The 23,262-nt window shown below is 48.8% G+C and overlaps 1 protein-coding gene across 1 annotated transcript in view; it reads right to left on the bottom strand.

Moving 5' to 3' along the window:
- Positions 1–23,262, bottom strand: part of IFT172 (intraflagellar transport 172) — a 1,142,656-nt gene that overhangs the window by 649,335 nt on the left and 470,059 nt on the right. Inside the window, exon 28 of the mRNA XM_078650113.1 lies at positions 468–603. Coding sequence (XP_078506239.1) covers positions 468–603 — 136 coding nt within the window. The remainder of the gene's footprint in view (positions 1–467; positions 604–23,262) is intronic.

The following is a 23,262-nucleotide window of genomic DNA, read 5'->3' on the forward strand; positions in this document are numbered from 1 at the left end:
AGCATTATGTTTCCTCCCGAAGTTTAAGATCAGCAAATGCCAATCTGTTGAAAATACCAGCCTTCAGGTTGGTGTCGATCGGAGGAAAATCGCTCACAGTTATAGGCTCAAAGGCATGGAATAAACTTCCTGCACAACTTCGCCAGATTACATCCGAGTCCCTGTTTAGGAAGGCACTGAAAACCTGGATCTTTAGTGCTCCGGATACTCTCTGCAAAACTCTGATCTGATCTATTTTTACAGTTAGCAGTAAACCAGCTTTGCTTACATCTTTGGTTTCCGTCTCAGTGCCAAGATGCTCCTCGGAGTGACAGTTGCGCTCTATAAATATACCATTACATTACATTACATCACATTTCCAGTCTGCACAGTTCTCAGCAGACACTCACTAGCAGGTGAAAACCCATAAGCAGGTCCATGATACATGCACTTCTTTGCTGGTTTGTTACTTCAATATGGCATCATACCTTTCCTAAGTGCTGGTGAGCATCGCTGAGCAGTTCCTTGTGATACTTTCCAACCAGGCGGATCATGTCATCATACAACTTATGCTTCTTGTACATGGTGATGGCGAGGTCTGGCTCATCCACAGTGATGTATAGTCTGAAAGGGATGAGAGAACGGTATTTATCAAGAGACCAAAGAGGACTCACTTGTAGCTTATACATTCAGACATGAAGTGAAGTGCACCTTATTTATGCACCTCACAAAAGATAAGTGCACATTATTATCTTGTTCCCACAAAGCCACGAGCCATGTCGTGAACATACATGAATACTTGGGGCCTGATTCAGAAGTCGGCGGAGGGAACACTCTGTCACGAACAAGACGGATATCCCGTCCACTGTCTTACAATCACATTCTATCCTACAGGGATCGTAATACAGAGGACGGGATATCCATCACCCTCATTTGTGATGGAGTATTCCCTCCACTGACCTCTAAATCAGACCCTTACTAATTATCCCACTTGTGCATGTAGCACTCACTAGTAAAAGAGCAACTCCCATTTTATATCCAATAATGTAACTGACTAGCTCAACCACATTAACTGAATATATTTTCCTTTCAATTAATTCTAATATCAAACACCCACTTTTTTTTCTTTTCCCAGGTACAAAACGCACCTCCAACTATCCAACCACCTTCAGTTGTAGATCACTAGAGATGTGCAATAATTATCACTGTGACGGTGTCATAGGAAGCAAGGGCAAGCACAAATGAAGATTGCAACTAGGAGCTAAGCTAAGCATAGAGAGCCATACTTAAGTGAACATGACAATCGCTTCAACATACAGTGTAGACTGATCATGGCTCCTTAATTCATTCATTCAGTAGTGGCTAAGCTGGGTGGCTGCAGAGAGCCAACCTGAAAATAGTGAGAAGAGTTACTCTGTCCGCGCAGGGCACCAAGATCCAAACGGTACCAGACAATGTCTGTGATGGAGGTAGGGCTAATGATAATCTTCCATCTCGTGCAATTGCCCCAAATTTATCAGGAAGAGGCATCCGAACATGTCAAACCAAAATACAACTAAAAACCTTTCATAATCGAATCCGATTAGGATTCTTTTATTAGGTCTGTCCAATACATTTTCACCAAATAAAGCCATGTAAGGAAAATGCTACTTACCCAGTATGCATCTGTTCCTGGCATGTAGAGCTGTAGTCACATGCTGTGCATAGCCTGCCATCTAGTGTTGGTTCCTGATGTTTGCACTTTGTTTTTGTTCGAAGAAGTCTTTTCCAGTCAAGAGGTAGGTGACTCCTCCTTTCGGGAATAGTGCGTATGGGCATTGACTCGATTGTTAGATTGTATGCCTCAGAGGATGATAACAAAGTAGTAAGAGTAGTAAGAGATGTCCATGTATATATGTATCTAAGTAAGATGTAACTGCAACAGGGATAGGTACCCAGGGAGGCGGGTGGGCGCATGTGACTCTACAGCTCTACATGCCAAGAACAGATGCATACTGGGTAAGAAGCATTTTCCATTCAAGTCATGTGAGCTGTAGATCAAATGCTGTGCTTAGACTTTAAAGCAGTTATCTCCCAACGTGGTGGCTAACCTGTAGTGTACGTAACACTGCTAGGCCCACACTAGCTTGAGGTCTTGCTAATACATCTACACAATAGTGTTTTGTGAATGTGTGAGTTGTAGACCATGTTGCAGCTTTGCAGATATCATCTATGGGTACATTTCCTAAGAAAGCCATAGAAGCCCCTAGTTTGCATGTGGAGTGTGCTCTAGGGGGAAATGTTAGTGTTCTTTTCGCTTTTGCATAGCATATTTGGATGCACTGGACTAGCCACCTTGCAATGCCTGTTTAGGTCTCGCCTAAGCAGCGCGCATGCACTGTATAGGCTAAAAAGACCTTTTGTGATCACTTAGGCTTTTCAGCGAAACACGTGCACGCGTTCCATTGCCTTCAATGGCAACGCGTGCACGTGTGGCGATTTACTTACGGGAGCGCGCGGCGCCATATGGGAGCAATTAACGCTCCTGGCGCTGCACGCTCCCACAAGTGAAACGCTTTCACTCGCCCCCTCCTCTTGTCCCTCCCCCTGCTGCCTCCTTTTAGCGCGAGCGCACCACTCGCGGGCTCACATCCTCCTACCCCCCCCTCTCTCACAAGCGAGATGAAATACTGGTCACAAAGCCAAAAAGACACCATGCTGCAAATACAGTGATTGTGCTAGCGACACCAGGTCTGGAAACTGCAAACTCTGCTCTCGCCCTCTCAGAACACCTCTTCTCGGTACTCCTTTAGTTTCTGTCGCATCCTAGCCTCCGCAGACGCATCGAAAACCAATTAAAAGTGAGCTCACCTCTGAAGACCCTGGCGAGGCTGAGGAGAGTGTTATCGGCCCCGCGCTTGTTAGGTCTCCCTTGGCGTGGGGGATGTTCTATTGTGGGGCCTTCCAGGTCGCCACTGGGGGCGGACCACTTCCCGGTCCCCCCTCTCCCATCAGTATACCGGTGTTTCCTGGGCAGCATGGTGATCTCGGGCCTCCCCAGGGGAATTTTAAATGGTTATCCCGCTGGGGCACGCTGTCCTCGTGGTGCGCCGCACTATGTGCCTGCAGGCAGCGTCGATGTTTTATGCAGTGAGTCCGGAGCCTGCAGACGCAATTTCTTCAGCCTCTTGACGTCCTCCCCTCCCCTGCTTCCCCCTTTGAGACTCACGGCTCCTGCCTCTGGGCTTTTGGGGCTCGCTTGACCTGGAGCAATTGAACCGTTGCATGCCACAAGCTTAGCTCCGAGGCAGGTTTCTTCTAGGCGGGTCATAAGAAAGGTTTGACCTCACTGTGGCGGCAGTACAATACGCACGATGGTTAATTGCTCTATTTCGGGCAGAGGCACGGCCCTCTGCAGTTCGAGTTATGGGCCTTTATAAGGCAAGTGGGGACAAGGTAGTCTTTACATACCTGCCCGCCACATGTTTTCGCACCAATCTAAGTCCTTTGTATATCACTGCAAATGGTGTAAATGCATTGCAGGTATGCGACGAGCGTTTAGCAATAATTTTGCAGGCCTTTTGACCCCACCCTCCTTACGTGACATGCAGTCCGAAGTGCACCTAGCTTGTGGGGGACACGTGGCTGTTCCAACCTGAGTTTGGCAGTGAGTTCCTTGACCCCCTGGGGTCGTCAGCGCGGTGAGGAACCCGCCCTTGTGCACAAGCACACCCCAAACGGAACATGTGCCACAGTTCCTGTGGTAGAGTTGGTTTCAATAGTCGCCTGTCCTCGCGCAGGACACAGTAAAAAATTTGAACTCCATAAACAATCCCTCCCATGTCCAAGAATACTCGCAAGCGTACCCAAGTACTCGATGGCAAGGCCACCGCCTCACCAAAAGAAGTAAGGCAGCAGAATGAAGTAGTGTGGCTCACTGGTTAGAGGCGGCAGACCCGAGAGCAGAGGATGGCCCGGGACCAGGGTTCGATTCCCGGCGCGGCAGGTTTCTGGACCAGGGTCAGCGGACTCGATAATTCTCTCGCCTCGGTGCCCACTCTGATCAGCGTTCACACTCGGCAACTCTGGGCATTAGCTTGCCTCATCTTCACTAACGGCCCCACCAGACCGCCGGGGATGCCTGGTCTCACCCTGGAGATACCCATTAAGGGACCATCTCTCAGGGAAGCCAGGAAGGGTTTCGCAGCGGTCGAAGCGCCTTGGGACCCTACGGGTAAGTAGTGCGCTATATAAATGCCTATACATACATACATACATACAGAATGTCTGACAAAATGTAGAAAGGCATAATATCGAGGTACAAAAATATCGGAGCCTTAATATCAATGTCAACAATATTGACATCCTATCTAAAACAAGGTAAGTACAAAAATATCAGAAAAAAAATATCAATGTCAAAAATATTGTTTTAAAAAATATATAGTTTTTTTAAATAAAAAAAAAAGTAAAATAAATTAAATAATACTTAAAAATATAATAAACATAGTTAAAAGTATTTTATATTTAAAATTAATAAGTAATATACACAATTTAATAAAAAAGTAATTAAAATATACATATATATTATATAGATACTTAATCATTTTTAATAATAATTTTGATACATTATAAATAATTAAAAATATTATAAATTACAAATTCATCTGTACACATCAAATATTAACAAACAAAAATTAAATAATTATGCAAAACAAATTAAAAAAATTAAATTTACTTTTAATATTTTTAAAATTATATACATTAGCTAAAACTATACAAAATATATTTAAATAATGGAGGGAATAAAATACTATTATAACCAAATAAAAAAACAACAGTAAGTAAAATGTTGGATAGCATAGAGGTAAAAATTACTATTCCCACTCCAGAGAGTGTAACAGTAGGGAAAGTGTTGGATAGCGTTGGGGTAAAAATTACTATTCCCACTCCAAAGAGTGCAACAGTAGGGAAAGTGTTGGATAGCGTAGAAGATAAAAATGCCATACTTATAAATACATTAATATTTTAAAATATTTAAAAAATGAATTATTGAATAAATCTAAACTATTTACAAATACCAATACATAATTATTAAAAACATAATTACCAATGAATAATTAGGTAAAAGTAAATTAATAATAAATACCGATTAATAATAATTACAAATTAATAATTAATCACCAATATAATTAACAGTTAAAATAAATTAATTACTTAATTCCACTTAAATTACTTCCCACCCTACTCCCCTATAAACTTATAAGCCGCTACAGAACATAATTGTCAATTAATCAATTAATAAAAATTAATTACCAATTAACAATTATATAATTAACAAAAACAATTAATTAAAATAAATGATTACTTAATTACATTTAAATGACTTCCCACCCTATTCCCCTATAAACCCATAACCCACTACAGAACATAATTATCAATTAAGCAATTTAAATTAATTACCAGTTAATACAAATTAATTACCAAATTAATTAAAATTAATTTATAATTCATAAAAATTAATAATTAATTTAGTATAATTAAATTACTCCCCCCCCCTATAAACCCACAACCCGCTACAGAACATAATTACCAATTAATCAATTTAAATTAATTACCAATTAATACAAATGAATTACCAATTAATTAAAATTGATTTATAATTCCTAAAAATTAATAATTAAATTAGTGTAATTAAACTACTTCCCACCCTATTCCCCTATAAACCGACAACCCGCTACGGTACTAAAATACAAAATTTAAATGAATAAAAAATAATAATACATATTAAATACATAATAATATACATAAAAATCATATAAAAATCGATATTAGTAACATCGATATTACTAACATCGATATTACTAATATCGATATTAACAAAACCGATATTACCTTCGAAATTCTGTCCCATCGATATTAAAAATATCAATATTACTTACCTTCTATATTCTGTCCCTTCGATATATAAACATCGACATTATTGTATGTCGATATTTAAAAAGCGATATTTTGTCTGCCTACCAAGGCAGCAACCCGCAGCACCGCAGTTCCCTCACGGGTTAGTAGCATGTTGGTGTTGCAGAGGGGGCGTGGCATGCCTGACATTGCAAGGGGGCACGTCAGATAACGTAGAGCAGGGGCTGAGGGGTAACTATAAGTTCCTCCTCTTGGGTAACGAGATTTGTTTACCAGTGTTTGTGGTGGATGAGTAAGCGGGGTGAGCTGTGTATGTAGAGTTAGTGGTGTAAGATTGTACACACTAAGCTGTGTGTGTAGGGTAAGCTGAATTCAGGTGCATGATTAGCAGTCTGTGTGTAAAGTAAGTGGTTGTCTATGAGGTAGAGTGATGTGTGACTAGTCTAGGAGTGCAAGGTGTATTTGTGTGTGCAGATTGAGTTGCTGAGTATGCAGTGTGATTGGTGTACCCACCAGTGAGAGACGTGTGCACAGTTGAAAGACGTCTGCTAGCATGAATGGTGTGTGAGTCAGAGTGAGAAGTGTATTGTGGACTATGAGTTCCGGGCTAAAGATTAATTGTGCAGGGTGTTAGGCATGTCAATGCTGGGAGAAAAGTCTGTGAGCAGTGTCTGAGTGGTCTCTGGTGTGCAGCGTTAGCAATGTTAGTGCAGGGTGAGTGTCCAGGTGGTTGAGGGCAGGGTGATTTTATAGGATGCTGTATAAAATGCCTGTGGTGGGTGAGAGATGTAGGAGTGCGGCATAAGAGGTCTGTCAGTGCAGGGTGAGTGGTGTGCCTGGGTGATTGCAGAGCGAACACTTTGTATAAATGCTGGATGAGAGGAGTGCTCTTGTGAATTCAGAGTGAGTTACATGGTTTTGTGAGTGCAGCACATTGCCATTGCTCGTTTCAAGCAGGGGGTGCCTTAGTTGACAGCGTAGTATTACATTCATTATCAGAAGTGAGGCAGACGAGGGGCTCCCTGATTCACAGCTGCTAGGTAGGACTACATCTTGTGTCTATTTGTTATAAATAATACACCGGTTTAGTCCATCGCTGCCTCACCACGGCTGTTGTAATGAGGCCCATTGTGTCTTGCAACTTTATCAAAGGACCGTCATCTTTGGGTTATTTGTGTTGTACATATACCTGGGAAATCTTGCTTTGTATTTGATAACTTATGAATGCCTTAGGACTTGTATCTGATTGGTCAAATGCATTAGTTTTTTTTAAACTACTGCATTCAAGTGCAACACACACTTTGATTTGATTGGCATCATGAAGGGCAGGGTGGCGAGAAAAATGAATAGAGCTGTTTTATCCCCCCACTCCCCCCTGTGCAGCTATGTTGTACAGATTTGCCCAAGGACACAAAGTGTAAAGCACTTGAATGGAAAAAGATAACAACACCTGCTTGTATCTCTGTACTAGTGGACACCCGCACCTCATGCTGGTGGAATATTCTACACTTAAACTGAGAGTGCCTACCCTGTTTTCTCACCATCTGATTCCATGCGGAGATAGTCATGCGAGAGGAAAACAGCCACTATGACTTAGCCCATTGGCCAGTCACTCCGGTTACATCATACTCTGTCACAAGTGAGGCTTATCGGCTTTGCCAGAGCGTGTTCTATTCTCTTAAGGGGTGGGACAACAACGCTATATAGAAGGATAATTCAGCATTTGAATATTCCACCTTGTTTATTTGCCTTTTTACAGACGGATTTATTGCAAGCAATAGCAGATTGTATTTTTGAATACCTTTTTGTAAACTCAACAGTAAACTTTTTTTTCTTTCTTCTTGTAAAAGCATTTGGTGAGATCAACAACGGGCGTGACAGAGATCGTTTGCCATGTGCTGCTTCATATTGATAAATGTATAGAACAAATAGCCATTTTCCAATTGGTTTTGTATAGGTTGATGACATGAGTGACGTAACGTCCTTGTTGTGGTTGATTGGGAAGTGCAGGGGTTGTCCCTCACCCCCACCGTAGTAATCTTGCCCTGCAACTGTAATGGATCATTTACATCCACCAATGCCTCTACTTGGTACTTTTTTTTAATTTTATACATTGTTCGGAATATAAATAGAAAATATAATTTGGAGAAGAGCTCCTTTACAGTTGGGACGAATACAGAGAAATGCTTAAGTGAAGGTAGAACAAGTTAAAGAAGTCAAAAAGAAACATTTAAATATGTATGTCCAAATTTCGTCACTCCGTAGGGCTGAGGTTTATTTTAGGTAATTTCTAGCTGCTGCACTGCGCTACCTGAAAAAATGGTGTGCTATTGCAGTATTTCTTCCCCTACTCATGCCATCCTGAGTTTTGCAACTGCGATACGGAATAACATGCAGGAATCAGTGCTTTCAAACCGAATTGCTAATTTTAATCAGAATATCACTCGGACATTTTGTTTGCTTTTTATTTTTAACTATTTGTCATTTTATAACATGCATGATAAGATTAACTTCAGAAACACATGTGAATGCTGCAACACAGCATTTTATTACTCTAGACAGCCGTTCGGCTTGTTTTTCTGTCACTGGAGTTCTTGAGTTCTTTTACTAAAACTACAAGCACAAAGTGCATTGTTTCTTTCTGGCTTTGCCAGTGCTTCATGTTACGGGACAGCAAGGTAAAATGCTTAGAAATCAAAAACATAACTAAAAAACGTTGTCATTTACAGCACCAACAGCTCTAACTTTCACAAAAGCGAGACCTATTGCATTGCAAATGCTTGTTTTGATATAGGATTGCCTTCATGTGGTGGAGCAAAATCGACAAATAGCTGTTTTTCCAAAAACGCTTTGTCCTTTCTATATAGTAAAGAAATGCTCTTTTCACATCTAAAGTGTGTAAGGCATGTTCTGCCACAGAATCTGCTTGAGGGAAGAACACAGGCAACTCAACAGATTGGTTGATATGAAAGGCAGAAATGACATTTGGTAGAAATTTACGGTTGGTCTGAAGAACCACTTTGTTTTGGTGTATTTGTAAGAATGGTTCTTCTATGGTTAGTGCCTGAAGCTCACCCACTCTCCTCAGAGATGTAATAGCTATGAGGAAAGCTACCTTCCAAGTGAGAAATTGTATTTCAAATCTATGCAATGGCTCAAAGGGTAGACCGATTAGCCTAGTGAGGACAATGTTGAGATTCCACACTGGAGCAGGTGGAAGTCTTGGAGGAATGATTCTTCTAAGTTCCTCCATAAATGCTTTAATGACATGCACTCTAAATAAAGACTGATGTTTTCTGTTCTGTAGATATGCAGCTATTGCAGCAAGGTGTAAGCATATGGAAGAGTACGCTAGATTGGAATGCTGCAGATTTAGTCAATAGCAAATGAATTATTGAACTGAAGCGTACAGTGGATCTATCTGATTGTTATTGCAGTGTATTACAAATGTCTTCCACTTTGCGAGATAGCATGCCCTTGTGGTAGAACGTCTAGCCTCTTTGACAATATTTATGCAGTCTGGCGGAAGATTAAGGTAGCCAAACTCTAAGATTTCAGGTGCCAGATCGTAAGGTTGAGATGGCCGAGATCTGGATGTCTTATCTCTCCATGGTTCTGAGCGAGAAGCTTGGGAGTGAGGTGTAGTTTTTGGTGAGGACCTACTGAGAGCTCAAACAGGGCTGTGAATCAAGGTTGTCGGGCCCATGTTGGAGCAACTGGGATTAATGTCATGCACGCCTGTCTGAGCTTTCGAACCACTCATGAAATGAGTGGGAGAAGGGGAAAAGAGTAGGCAAATAGCCCTGACCAATTCATCTATAGTGCATTGCCCTTGGACAATTGGTGTGGATGTCAGGATGTGAAGCTTGGGCATTTTGCGTTTAGGTTTGTGGCGAACAAATCCCACATTTGAAAGAATGGGAGGAGAACCTGAGGGTAGATTTCCAATTCATGGATCTGTTGTCTTTGACGACTGAGGTGTTCTGCAAAGAGAAACATTTTGTGACATATGGCCCATCTCCAGATGGTCTGTGCTAGTTGTGACAGCTGGAGAGTGTGTGTGTCCCCCGTTTTTGTATGTAGTACATTGCTCTCATGTTGTCTGTACGGATCAGGACAGCTTTGCCTACTAGATGAACTTGAAACGCTTTGAGCGCTAGAAAAATTGCTAGCAGCTCTAGATGATTTATGTGAAGCTACTTTTGATGAGTCTGGAGATCACCTCCCCAACCAGTGAGTGATGCGTCAGCTGTTAGCACTATTTGTGGAACTGGGTCTATGAAGGGCCGCCCTTTTGAAAGGTTTTATGTATTACACCACTGCAGAGAGCGATGGGTGCGGCCGTCCACCAACACTAGATCTGATAAGAGACACTGAGCCTGGTTCCACTGACGTGCTAAGCACTCCTAAAGGAGACGCATCTGGAGTCTTGCGTAAGGGACTATTAGAATGCAAGACACCATCATCCCTAGTAACTGCATGAACACTCAAGCTGGCAATGAGTGTTGAGGCTGAAACTGAGTAAAGTTTGCATGTTGCAGATTCTGGCCGTATTGGGGTAGGCCAAAGCCATTTGTGTATCTATAGTGGCTCCCAGATATGCCTGTGTGTTGGATGGATGTAGATGGGATTTGGACACATTTTCTGTGAATCCAAGGTCGTGGAGCAATTGCACTGTTCTGAGAGTGTGACGTAGACTGCTTTTTTTCAAACTGGCTTTTATGAGCCAGTCATCCAAATATGGTAAGACGTGAATGTGTTGTCTTCGAAGATGAGCTGCGACTACTGCCAGGCACTTGGTGAAAACCCTGAGTGCGGTAGTTACTCCGAATGGGAGCACCTTGAACTAAAAGTGCTGGCCTGTTACTACGAACCTGAAGTATTTGCGGTGAGCAGGGTGTTTTGAGATACGGAAATAGGCGTCCTTTAAGTCCAGAGTGGACAGAAAGTCGTCTTATTGAAGGAGCAGTAGTACTTGCCGGAGTGTGACCATGTGAAAGTGGTCAAACTGAATGTATAGATTTAGTTCTCGGAGGTCTAGCATAGGCCTGAGAGAGCCATCCTTTTTGGGGATCAAGAAGTACGGTCCCTTGATGTTTTAATGGGACTGGTTCTATTCTCCTTTCTCCAACAGAGAGATAACTTCTTTTATTAGAAGGGTAAGATGTTCCTGTGACATTGTGTGTGATCTTCGAAGAATGTTTGGGGGAGTGTTTGTAAGTTCCAGGCAGTAACTATATTTGACAGACCCCCCAGGATATTGCGGCATGGATTAGCAAATTTAGTGGCACAAACATGGAAATTTAGTGGCGTTATTGCGGCACTTTATTTTCCTCATAATCATTCATTTTCAGCCTTAAATCGATTGAAACTGTTTTAGCAGAGTGCTCCACTTTGAAATAGGCATGTTTAAAGTGTCTGCAGCTCAGTGGAAGCACAACTCCAATCCTAACCTCATGTGAGGGGGTCAAGTCAAGTCAAGTCATAAAATTTATATAGCGCACTACATACCCAGAGGGTTTCAAGGCGCTTGGGGAGGGGGATTATTTGTCAAATATCCACGTTTTAAGTTGTTTTCTGAACGCTAGGTGATTCTGGGTGAGGCGAAGGTAAGCGGGGAGTGAGTTCCATGTTTTGGCAGCCAGGTATGAGAAGGATCTGCCTCCCATGGTGGTTTTGTTGATGCGAGGGACAGTGGCGAATGCTTGGCTGGAAGATCGAAGTTGGCGGGAGGGGGTGTAGAAGGATAGTCGAGAGTTGAGGCAATCTGGTCCGATGTCGTAGAGTGATTTGTGTGCGTGGGTAAGCAGTCGGAAAGTAATCCTCTTATTGACGGGTAGCCAGTGGAGGTCTTTAAGGTGACCAGAGATGTGTTCGTTGCGTGGGATGTCTAATATGAGCCTGGCTGAGGCGTTTTGGATTCGTTGTAGTTTCTTCTGTAGTTTGGCGGTGGTACCTGCGTAGAGGGTGTTTCCGTAGTCCAGTCGGCTCGTGACCAGAGCATGGGTGACTGTTTTCCTTGTTTCGGTGGGGATCCAGCGAAATGTTTTTCTGAGCATGCGAAGGATGTTGAAGCAGGATGAGGATACGGCGCTGACTTGTCTGTTCATTGAAAGTGAAGAGTCCAGGATGACGCCAAGGTTCCGTGCGTGGTCTGTCGGGATGGGTGCTTTTCCGAGGGCTTCCGGCCACCAGGAGTCGTCCCATGCAGAGGGGGATTTACCTAAGATGAGGACTTCTGTTTTGTCTGAGTTCAGTTTCAGACGGCTTTGTTTCATCCATTCGGCGACTTCTTTCATTCCTTCGTGTAGGTTAGTTTTGGCGGTGCTGGGGTCCTTGGTGAGAGAAAGGATCAGTTGAGTGTCATCCGCGTAAGAGATGATGTTGAGGTTGTGTTGGCGGGCGATGGTCGCGAGGGGGCTCATGTATACGTTGAAGAGGGTGGGGCTGAGTGAGGATCCTTGTGGTACGCCGCAGATGATTTCAGAGGCCTCGGACTTGAATGGTGGGAGGCGGACTCTCTGGGTTCTTCCGGAGAGGAACGAGGTGATCCATTCCAGTGCCTTTCCTTGGATTCCGATGTTTCTGAGGCGCTGTAAAAGGGTGCTGTGGCAGACTGTGTCGAAGGCTGCGGAAAGGTCGAGGAGGATGAGGGCGACTGTGTCTCCATTGTCCAGTAGAGTTCGAATGTCGTCTGTTGCTGCGATGAGGGCGGTCTCAGTGCTGTGCTTTGCTCGGAAGCCAGATTGTGAGGAGTCGAGGGATTTGTTGGCCTCGAGGAAGGCGGCGAGCTGGTTGTTGACAGCTTTCTCGATGACTTTGGCCGGGAATGGAAGAAGCGAGATGGGGCGGTAGTTTTTGAGTTCGGTGGGGTCTGCTGTTGGTTTTTTCAGAAGGGCGGTGAGTTCAGCGTGTTTCCAGTCTTCTGGGAAGGTAGCGGAGTTGAAGGAGCAGTTGATGACGTCTCGGAGGTGCGGAGCTATGACGGAGTCTGCTTTGTTGAAGATGTGGTGAGGGCATGGGTCTGTGGGGGATCCAGAGTGGATGGAATTCATCAGGCGGATGGTGTCCTCAGTGGTGATTGGGTTCCAGGCGTTGAGGGTGTAAACGGGGGGAAGATAGTCAGCTGATGGTAGGGTGGGTTGGCTTCCGGGTTGGTTGTCAAAGCTGTTGTGGATGTCAGCAATCTTGTTGTGGAAGAAAGAGGCTAGGGAGTCGCAGAGAGTTTGAGAGGGGGTGATGTCGTTGGAGTTGGCCGAGGGGTTGGAAAATTCCTTGACGATGTTGAAAAGTTCCTTGCTGTTGTGGGCGTTGTTGTCGAGTCGATCCTTGAATGCTGTTTTTTTGGCTTTTCGGATCAGTTGGTGGTGAGTACGGATGGCGTTTTTGAAGGCGTCCTTGTTGCTGGTGGATGAGTCTTTTTTCCAGGCCTTTTCAAGGGAGCGGCATAGTTTCTTGGATTTCTTGAGGTCCTCGTTGAACCATGAGGCCTTCTTGATTTTGTGTTGGCGTTTTTTCAGTGGTGCTAAGGTGTCTGCGGTGTTGGATAACCAAAGGGTGAGGTTGGAGGCGGCTTCGTTGGCGTTAGAAGAGAGGGCTGGGGAGGTTTGAAGGAGCGATGAGGAGATCTGTTCCGTGGTGATTTTGTTCCAGTTTCTTTGTAGAGTTGGTTGGAGGTGGATGATGGGTTTTGGCTTGTTGTAGGTGAAGTGGACGCAGCTGTGGTCAGTCCAGAGGAGCTCCGTAGTGTGGTTGAAAGAGACATGGTTGCTAGAGGTGAAGATGGGGTCGAGTGTGTGACCTGCGATGTGGGTGGGGGAAGTGACCAGTTGTTTAAGTCCGAGGTTGGCGAGGTTGTCTAAGAGGGTGGCGGTGTTGCGGTCGTTGATCTTCTCAAGGTGGAAGTTGAGGTCTCCCAGGAGGATGTAGTCTTTGGAGGGGAGCGCGTGTGGGGAGATGAAGTCCGTGATGTCTTCACTGAATTTTGCGCGGGGTCCTGGTGGTCTGTAGAGGAGGGTGCCTCTGAGTGTGGTCTTGGGGTCGATGTGGATCTGGAAGTGGAGGTGTTCGGAGTTGGCGAGGTTGGCGTCAGAGCTGGTTGAGATGCGGATTGATTTCTTATGGACGATAGCGATTCCTCCTCCTGTTTGGTCGGTGCGGTCTTTGCGTGTAATCTTATAGTCGTCAGGGATAGCGATGGCGATGTCAGGGGCGGAGGAGGCGTTCATCCATGTTTCCGTTAGGAAGGCGACGTCTGGAGAGATGGTGTCTAGTAGGTTCCAAAGGTCAATGGCGTGTCTGTGGACCGAGCGGGTGTTGAGAAGGATGCATTGTAGGTGGTTGGGGTCGGGAATCTGTGGTGTGGTCGGAACGGAGATGTTGACGGTGCCGCTGAATTTGCAGGAGAGGCAGGAGAACGGTCCATGGGTGCGTCCTGGAGCGGCTAGGATGCAGTTGGGGGCGCGACCGGGGTTAAGGGCTAGGAGGGTGGCGGCATCGTAGGTAACGCGGGGGGGCTGGGCAGTGCGAGGGGCAGGGGGTCTGGCGCTGGGCGCGGTCCAGGCGCGGACGGGCGTAGACGGGCTTACCTTTGGCGCACCTTCGGCGTGGCCGAAGCGCGTGGACGCTGCGCGTGGGGACATTGGCCATAAATGGAAGGTGGAGGGGGCGGAGCGTGGGAGGGTGAGCTGGGAGGCGTTAGCGAAGGGGGAGGGACGGGCTGCAGGAACAACAAAATGGAGGGCTTCCACACAAACAACACGACGCAATGCGAGGCCAAAGTGAATGCAAAATAGCAGATGCGATCTGTGAAAACGGCGGCGCTCTGCACACAGGTAATAAACAGTACAATAAATCCAGAGATTAATAATTGCAGTGACAGCACAATGCGCTTAGAACAAACACTGTAGAACTGCTAAGAACTACGCATATGCGGAGCGCTACGCTGGGGACTGGGCGCTTAAGCACGAGTGGGAAATGCCGATGAGGAAGATATTGCCAGTGTCACAAAGTCAGCGCTACGATACCCCAATGGCGCTTGTAGGTCGGGGAGGTGATCAAGGAGCAACCGCTTCACTGGGAGTTCAGCTGGTCACAGGGGCGCCTCAGCCGAGTGCTTCTGAGTGCTTCGTGGGTGGGAGGGTGAGCTGGGAGGCGTTAGCGAAGGGGGAGGGACGGGCTGCAGGAACAACAAAATGGAGGGCTTCCACACAAACAACACGACGCAATGCGAGGCCAAAGTGAATGCAAAATAGCAGATGCGATCTGTGAAAACGGCGGCGCTCTGCACACAGGTAATAAACAGTACAATAAATCCAGAGATTAATAATTGCAGTGACAGCACAATGCGCTTAGAACAAACACTGTAGAACTGCTAAGAACTACGCATATGCGGAGCGCTACGCTGGGGACTGGGCGCTTAAGCACGAGTGGGAAATGCCGATGAGGAAGATATTGCCAGTGTCACAAAGTCAGCGCTACGATACCCCAATGGCGCTTGTAGGTCGGGGAGGTGATCAAGGAGCAACCGCTTCACTGGGAGTTCAGCTGGTCCCATTTCTCCTTGGGATATTCTAGCACCCATGTACGCACCTCTGCCGGGCACCACTGCCTTCTGGACCCATGAGGCATGATACCTCTTCCTCAGATGCCATAGGGCATAGGATCGTAGAGGGTGGAAGTGCATTGCCATGGCTCATGTAAGCATGTTAAATATTGCTCTACGCAGCACTGGCGTAATGAAACCAGAAGGACCCCCCTGCAAGGTACGTGGAGGGACCCCCTCCAGACTCAATCGGGAGCCCTCCAGCCAGAGGATTGTGTTGAGGGGGCCTCCATGGAGCTCGGGGGCCCGCCCGAACTGCGGGGACCTGTGTTACGCCACTACTACACAGATCAGTGGCATGGGGTGGGCGTATGCCCTTTCACACTACAGGCCCACCTCAATGTGACTTACAGGTGCTGTGTGTGCAGTCTACATCCCAAATATGAGACTATTCCCACCACAACTACTCTGCGAGCAACCACTCCATCCCCAGGCTTTTGGCACAGATATCTTTTTGTTACTTGCAGTTCTTATCTTGTAATCTTTCTAATACAGCCTAATGCCTTGTGGTATGGATGATAGGGGACTCTTACACCTTGTAACCCTTTTTTTATATGTAAATTCATAGAAATTTAATTCACACATGCATGATTTATTGTCTCTGTTTATTATGTGGGTGTGATGCAAAGCACTCTAACATCCTGCATTAGAAAAAATAGAGCTATAAAAGAATGACATTTAAAATGTTGTGTAATTAGTCATATTGATCCCCCTCATTTCGTGTACGGAGGTCACTAGTCCAGTGCTACATATGACCGCACCCAAGACAATATGTTAGAAACCAGCGGCCTGACCTACCGGAACATAGTGGGCAGAAGCCACAAGAAAGTTTAGCTTGTTTCGGGCTTGATGGTCCAGGAATACCGCAAACTGAGTCACACTTTCACCCAAAAACTTCAAGTGTTTTCAGCAGCCAACATAAACCAATCTGCAGAGTTCAATTGGCTCTCTTAATCCTGTTTGGGCTGGTAGCTGCTCTTACCGGGTCCCTGGAAAATAAGAAACCTAAACTGTTTGTTTTTTCCATTGGAGGAGGCACGTAGATAGATTAGTATGTGCCCTGCTTGCCTCCCTGTATGCGCGTGCATATCCATGTCGCAATATCCTGGGGGGGTCAGACTAGAGACAGAAGCTAGTAGGGAGGGAGATGAATGGGTTTGGGGGTCTGGAGGGACAGGGTGCAGAGAGGCCGGGTTGGGGGTGGGAGCAGAGATTCTAAGAGCCAAAGGCTCGAGGCACAGAGATATGAGAATAAGAACTGGGGGAGCAGAGGTCGGTGGTAGAGCATTTTGGGGCAGAATGTGTGTCGAGGAAAGAGGCACAGAAACTCTGGGTAGGGGCTGTACAGAGGAGCTGCAGTACTCGGCAGTCAAAGGAAAGGCTGGGGACCTGGTACATGAGCAGGCAGGGGAGCCCTCTCCTCTGTCCTGTTCGTTACACTGGGATGGTGGCCCTCACCCTCTCCCGTCCAGCCACATACCCAAAATGCGCTCCTGGAGAAAGAAAACTTTTTTTGTGGTTAGGGTTTTAGGGAACAATCGGTCTTCTGTTTCACACAGGCCTTCAAAAGACAACCTTGTTTTAACCTTGCAGTGAAAAAACAGATAAGAATTCAGTTTAATCTGGCAGTTGACATTCCTGGGCGGCCGTGTTTTTATGCCCCTCAGAAAGGGAGCAGAGGATGAGAGGGGGCCTAGGATTTCAAGGGCCACTTAAACGACGTGCCAAAAACATCACCTACTTGCTAATTGATGAGCAGGCTTCCCACACGCACAGCCAGAGTCTGGTTGTGTTGACTCTGCTTGTCGCAGTGTGGCTGCAGGAAGCAACTATTTTAGGGCTCAGCTGTACGGAGACATGTAGTGACATGTTTGCGTACAGCCAATAAGAAGCCACCATTTGTAATGCCTGCCGGGAGACCCTTATTTTGCAGCCGAATTAGTAAATATTGCACCTTTTGTGCTAGCCAGCTGATTTCGTAATTTTTTCGTGAATCGCGAAATGCTGGAGGGTCTGATTGGATCATTTGTAAAACCAATTTGTCTGAAGTGATGATGTTCCAGACCGGGAGAAATAGAGAGAGACGTTCCCCTACAGGAGTGGAATGATCGGGAATAGCCAAAGGAAGTCACTGTTTGTTATTTGCGGGAGAAGTGCCTGTGGCGTTGCCTCTGCCTTGTCCCTTGCCATTATTTCCTCTAAAACCTCCTCTAAAATAGCATATTGATGAGGGCGATTGGTTGTTGCCCTTGTAAGAGGAGGAGGGATTTTCTGTGGTAATATATTTGGAGCCGAAAGGAACCTCTACTCGCAGGCAACTGTAAAGCCCCCATGGACTTGCCGACTTCAGTGTCCTTAATTTTTTCCAGCAAGGGGTCCACTGCTGGACCAAAAAGGTGTTCCTTATCAAAAGGCTGATTGAGAATGGAGGCCTGTACCTCAGGTTTGAAACCTGAAATTCTCAACCATGCGTGTCTACGTAGCAGTACGCTGGTGTTTACTGCGCGCGCTGCTGTGTCTGCTGCATCTAATGCTCACTTGATGGAGGTATTGGTGATATGTTTGCCCTCCTGGATAAGATAATGTGACTTAGATGTGTGCTCATCAGGCAGAAATTGCATTATTTTTTCTAGCTCATCGTAATGAGCCCTATCAGATCTGGCTAACGAAGCCTGAGCATTAGCGATGCGCCAGTGATTAGCCAAGTGTGAGCCTACCCTTTTGCCAGAGGCATCAATTAACGGACTCCTTATCAGGACGAGGGGCTTCACCTGTGGTCTGTGAGTTAGCTCTCTTGCGAGCATTATAAACAACAAGAGAGTCTAAAAGCAGCTGACCCTTGATGTAGGCAGGGTCAGTAGGTGCTGGCTTATATTTCTTCTCAACACTGGGCGTGATGATTCTTGCCATTACAGGATCTTTAAAAACCTCATCTGCATCCTTAAGCATCCCCTTAAGCATTGGTATTGCAAGTGTAGTTTTCTGAGTGGAGCCTAATGTCAATCAATCAATCATGCCATTTGTATAGCGCACTACTCACCCGGGAGGGTCTCAAGGCGCTTGGGGGGAGGGGTATGCTACTGCTCGAACAGCCAGGTCTTGAGTTGTTTCCTGAAGGCGAGATGGTCCTGGGTCAGCCGAAGGTGGATGGGGAGGGAGTTCCAAGTCTTGGCAGCCAGGTAAGAGAAGGATCTTCCTCCGGCGGTGGCTCTTCGGATGCGTGGTACGGCTGCGAGGGCGAGGCTGGTGGACCGTAGCTGGCGGGTGGGCGTGTAGAAGGTCAGGCGGTCGTTGAGGTACTTGGGGCCCAGGTCGTGGAGAGACTTGTGTGCGTGGGTGAGGAGCCGGAACGTGATCCTCTTGTCGACGGGGAGCCAGTGCAGGTTCCTCAGGTGGCTGGAGATGTGGCTGCGTCGGGGGACATCCAGGATGAGTCGGGCGGAGGCGTTCTGGATGCGCTGGAGTCTTTTCTGTAGCTTGGCTGTGGTTCCGGCGTAGAGGGCGTTTCCGTAGTCCAGTCGGCTGGTGACGAGTGCCTGGGTGACAGTCTTCCTGGTCTCGGTCGGGATCCAGCGGAAGATCTTGTGAAGCATACGCAGGGTGTTGAAGCACGACGAGGAGACGGCGTTGACTTGTCTGGTCATCGAGAGGGAGGGGTCCAGGATGAAGCCCAGGTTGCGTGCGTGGTCGGTTGGCTTGGGTACGGTGCCCAGGGCTGGGGGCCACCAGGAGTCGTCCCAGGCGGAGGGCGAAGATCCCAGGATGAGGACTTCCGTCTTGTCCGAGTTCAGTTTCAGGCGGCTGTCCTTCTTGCATTCGGCGACGTCTTTCATCCCTTCGTGTAGCCAGGTTCTGGCGGTGTCGGGGTCTCTGGTGAGGGAGAGGATCAGCTGGGTGTCGTCGGCGTAAGAGATGATGTTGAGGTTGTGCTGGCGTGCGATGGCTGCGAGAGGTTTCATGTAGATGTTGAAGAGGGTGGGGCTGAGTGAAGATCCTTGCGGGACGCCGCAGATGACTTCGGTGGCCTCGGAGCGAAACGGGGGGAGGCGGACTCTTTGTGTTCTTCCGGCGAGGAACGAGATGATCCACTCCAGTGCCTTCTCTTGGATACCGATGTTGCTGAGGCGCTGGACTAGGGTGCGGTGGCAGACCGTGTCGAACGCAGCGGAGAGGTCCAGGAGGATGAGGGCCACTGTTTCCCCCTTGTCGAGCAGGGTCCGGATGTCGTCGGTGGCTGCGATGAGGGCGGTCTCGGTGCTGTGGTTGGCTCTGAAGCCGGACTGCGAGGGGTAGAGGGATCGGTTCGTCTCGAGGAAGGCGGTCAGCTGTCTGTTGACGATCTTCTCGATGACTTTAGCAGGAAAAGGGAGGAGCGAGATGGGGCGGAAGTTTTTGAGATCGGTGGGGTCCGCTGTAGGTTTCTTCAGGAAGGCGCTGATCTCGGCGTGCTTCCAGCTCTCCGGGAAGGTGGCGGTGTTGAAGGAGGCGTTGATGATGTTCCGGAGTTGGGGTGCGATGGTGGAGTCGGCCTTGTTGAAGACGTGGTGTGGGCAGGGGTCGGTCGGTGATCCGGAGTGGATGGTGTTCATCGTGTGGGCTGTGTCTTCGGTGGTCACCGTGGTCCAGGTGCGAAGGGTGGCGGGGGGGGGCATTGGTTCGACGGTTGGGTGCGTGGGTGGGGCGCCGAAGCTGTTGTGGGTGTCGGCGATCTTGCGGTGGAAGAACGAGGCGAGGGAGTCGCAGAGGTCTTGTGACGGAGTGATGTTGTTGGTGCCGCTAGTGAAGAGCTCTTTGCTGTCGTGGGCGTTGTTGTCCAGTCGTTCCTTCAGGGATTTCTTCTTGGTGGTGCGGATGAGCTGGTGGTGCTTGCGGGTAGTGTGTTTGAGGGCGGTCATGTTGTCGGTGGTCCGGTCGAGGAGCCAGGCTTTCTCGAGGGTGCGGCAGGTCTTCTTGGAGTCCTTGAGGTCGTCGGTGAACCAGGATGCCTTCTTGCTTCTGGGTCTGCTGGGAGGGTTCTTTAGTGGCGCGAGGTCGTCGGCGCAGGCAGTCAGCCACTGTGTGAAGTTGCGGGGCTTGGTCGCCCCACTCCCTGCTGCCGCTCCTGCCTGCCTTTGCCGCCTCCTGCCTGCAGATTCCTTCGCTCGCTGCCCGCTGCTCCTGGGAATTTCCCGCTGCTCCTGGGAATTTCCCGCTGCCCGCTGCTTCTTGGAATTTCCCGCCGCTGCCTCCCTGCGGCCCCGCCCCCCTGTGATTCCATTTGCCGCCCCGCTCCCGCCACCCAGCTGCTCCTCCCTCCCGGCTCCTTACTTATGACGCCCCCAGAGCGACCGCGCAGCGGACGCGCGCAGCGGGAGCGCCGATTGAGCGCCGAAGGTGCGCCAAAGGTAAGCCCGCCTGCGACCGTCCGCGCCTGGCCTGCGCCCAGCGCCAGGACCCCTGGCCCTCCCCGCCGAGGCAAGACGACCCGACTGAGCTACGACGCCGCCACTCTCAACGCACTCAATGCCGGCCGGACCCACGCCTGCTGCCGAGCCACCCCGAGACGCACCCACGGACCCTTCACCTGCTGCACCTGCAAGTTCACCTGCCTCCGAACCTGCCCCGCACCCGCCAAGACAAACACCAGCAGCAACCACCTCAAGTGCATCCTGATCAACACCCGCTCCGTCCACAGACACGCCGTGGAACTCTGGAACCTCCTCAACGCTACATCACCGGACGTCGCCTTCCTCACGGAAACCTGGATGAACGCTTCCTCTGCACCCGACATCGCCATCGCAATCCCGGACGGGTACAAGATCATCAGGAGGGACCGCATCAACCAGACCGGAGGTGGCATCGCCATCGTCCACAGGAACACCATCCGCATCACGACCGACGCCAACGACTCCTTCGCCGCAGCCGAACATCTCCACTTCCAAATTCACACCGACCCTAAGACGACCCTCAGAGGCACCCTCGTCTACAGACCCCCGGGACCACGCACACAATTCAGCGAAAACATCACAGACTTCATCAGCCCGCACGCCCTCCCCTCCACTGACTACATCCTCCTCGGGGACCTCAACTTCCACCTGGAGAACAACAAGGACCGCAACACCACCGCCCTGCTGGAAAACCTCGCCAACCTCGGACTCAAGCAACTGGTCAACACCCCCACCCACTACGCCGGCCACACGCTTGATCCCGTCTTCTCTTCCAGCAAGTACATCACCTTCAGCCACGCCACCGGACTCCACTGGACCGACCACAGCTGCGTCCACTTCAGCTTCAAAAGATCCACGACCCACCACCACCCGCAACAGGTACCTCACAGGAATTGGAGCAAGATCACCGCAGACCAGCTCACCACCTCCCTCAGCCAGAGCCCACCCGCCAACACAACGGACCCCAACGAAGCAGCCCGCAACTTCACACAGTGGCTGACCGCCTGCGCCGACGACCTCGCGCCACTAAAGAACCCTCCCAGCAGACCCAGAAGCAAGAAGGCATCCTGGTTCACCGACGACCTCAAGGACTCCAAGAAGACCTGCCGCACCCTCGAGAAAGCCTGGCTCCTCGACCGGACCACCGACAACATGACCGCCCTCAAACACGCTACCCGCAAGCACCACCAGCTCATCCGCACCACCAAGAAGAAATCCCTGAAGGAACGACTAGACAACAACGCCCACGACAGCAAAGAGCTCTTCACTATCGTCAAGGAGTTCTCCAACCCCAGCACCGGCACCAACGACATCACTCCGTCACAAGACCTCTGCAACTCCCTCGCCTCGTTCTTCCCCGCAAGATCGCCGACATCCACAACAGCTTCGGCGCCCCACCCACGCACCCAACCGTCGAACCAATGCCCCCCACCGCCACCCTTCGCACCTGGACCACGGTGACCACCGAAGACACAGCCCGCACGATGAACACCATCCACTCCGGATCACCGACCGACCCCTGCCCACACCACGTCTTCAACAAGGCCGACTCCACCATCGCACCCCAACTCCGGAACATCATCAACGCCTCCTTCAACACCGCCACCTTCCCAGGGAGCTGGAAGCACGCCGAGATCAGCGCCCTCCTGAAGAAACCTACAGCGGACCCCACCGATTTTAAAAACGTCCGCCCCATCTCGCTCCTCCCTTTTCCTGCTAAAGTCATCGAGAAGATCGTCAACAGACAGCTGACCGCCTTCCTCGAGACGAACGGATCCCTCGACCCCTCGCAGTCCAGCTTCAGAGCCAACCACAGCACCGAGACCGCCCTCATCGCAGCCACCGACGACATCCGGACCCTGCTCGACAAGGGGGAAACAGTGGCCCTCATCCTCCTGGACCTCTCCGCTGCGTTCGACACGGTCTGCCACCGCACCCTAGTCCAGCGCCTCAGCAACATCGGTATCCAAGAGAAGGCACTGGAGTGGATCATCTCGTTCCTCGCCGGAAGAACACAAAGAGTCCGCCTCCCCCCGTTTCGCTCCGAGGCCACCGAAGTCATCTGCGGCGTCCCGCAAGGATCTTCACTCAGCCCCACCCTCTTCAACATCTACATGACACCTCTCGCAGCCATCGCACGCCAGCACAACCTCAACATCATCTCTTACGCCGACGACACCCAGCTGATCCTCTCCCTCACCAGAGACCCCGACACCGCCAGAACCTGCCTACACGAAGGGATGAAAGACGTCGCCGAGTGGATGAAGGACAGCCGCCTGAAACTGAACTCGGACAAGACGGAAGTCCTCATCCTGGGATCTTCGCCCTCCACCTGGGACGACTCCTGGTGGCCCCCAG

Source organism: Lissotriton helveticus, chromosome 6 (genome assembly GCF_964261635.1).
Source record: "Lissotriton helveticus chromosome 6, aLisHel1.1, whole genome shotgun sequence".
NCBI lineage: Eukaryota > Metazoa > Chordata > Amphibia > Caudata > Salamandridae > Lissotriton > Lissotriton helveticus.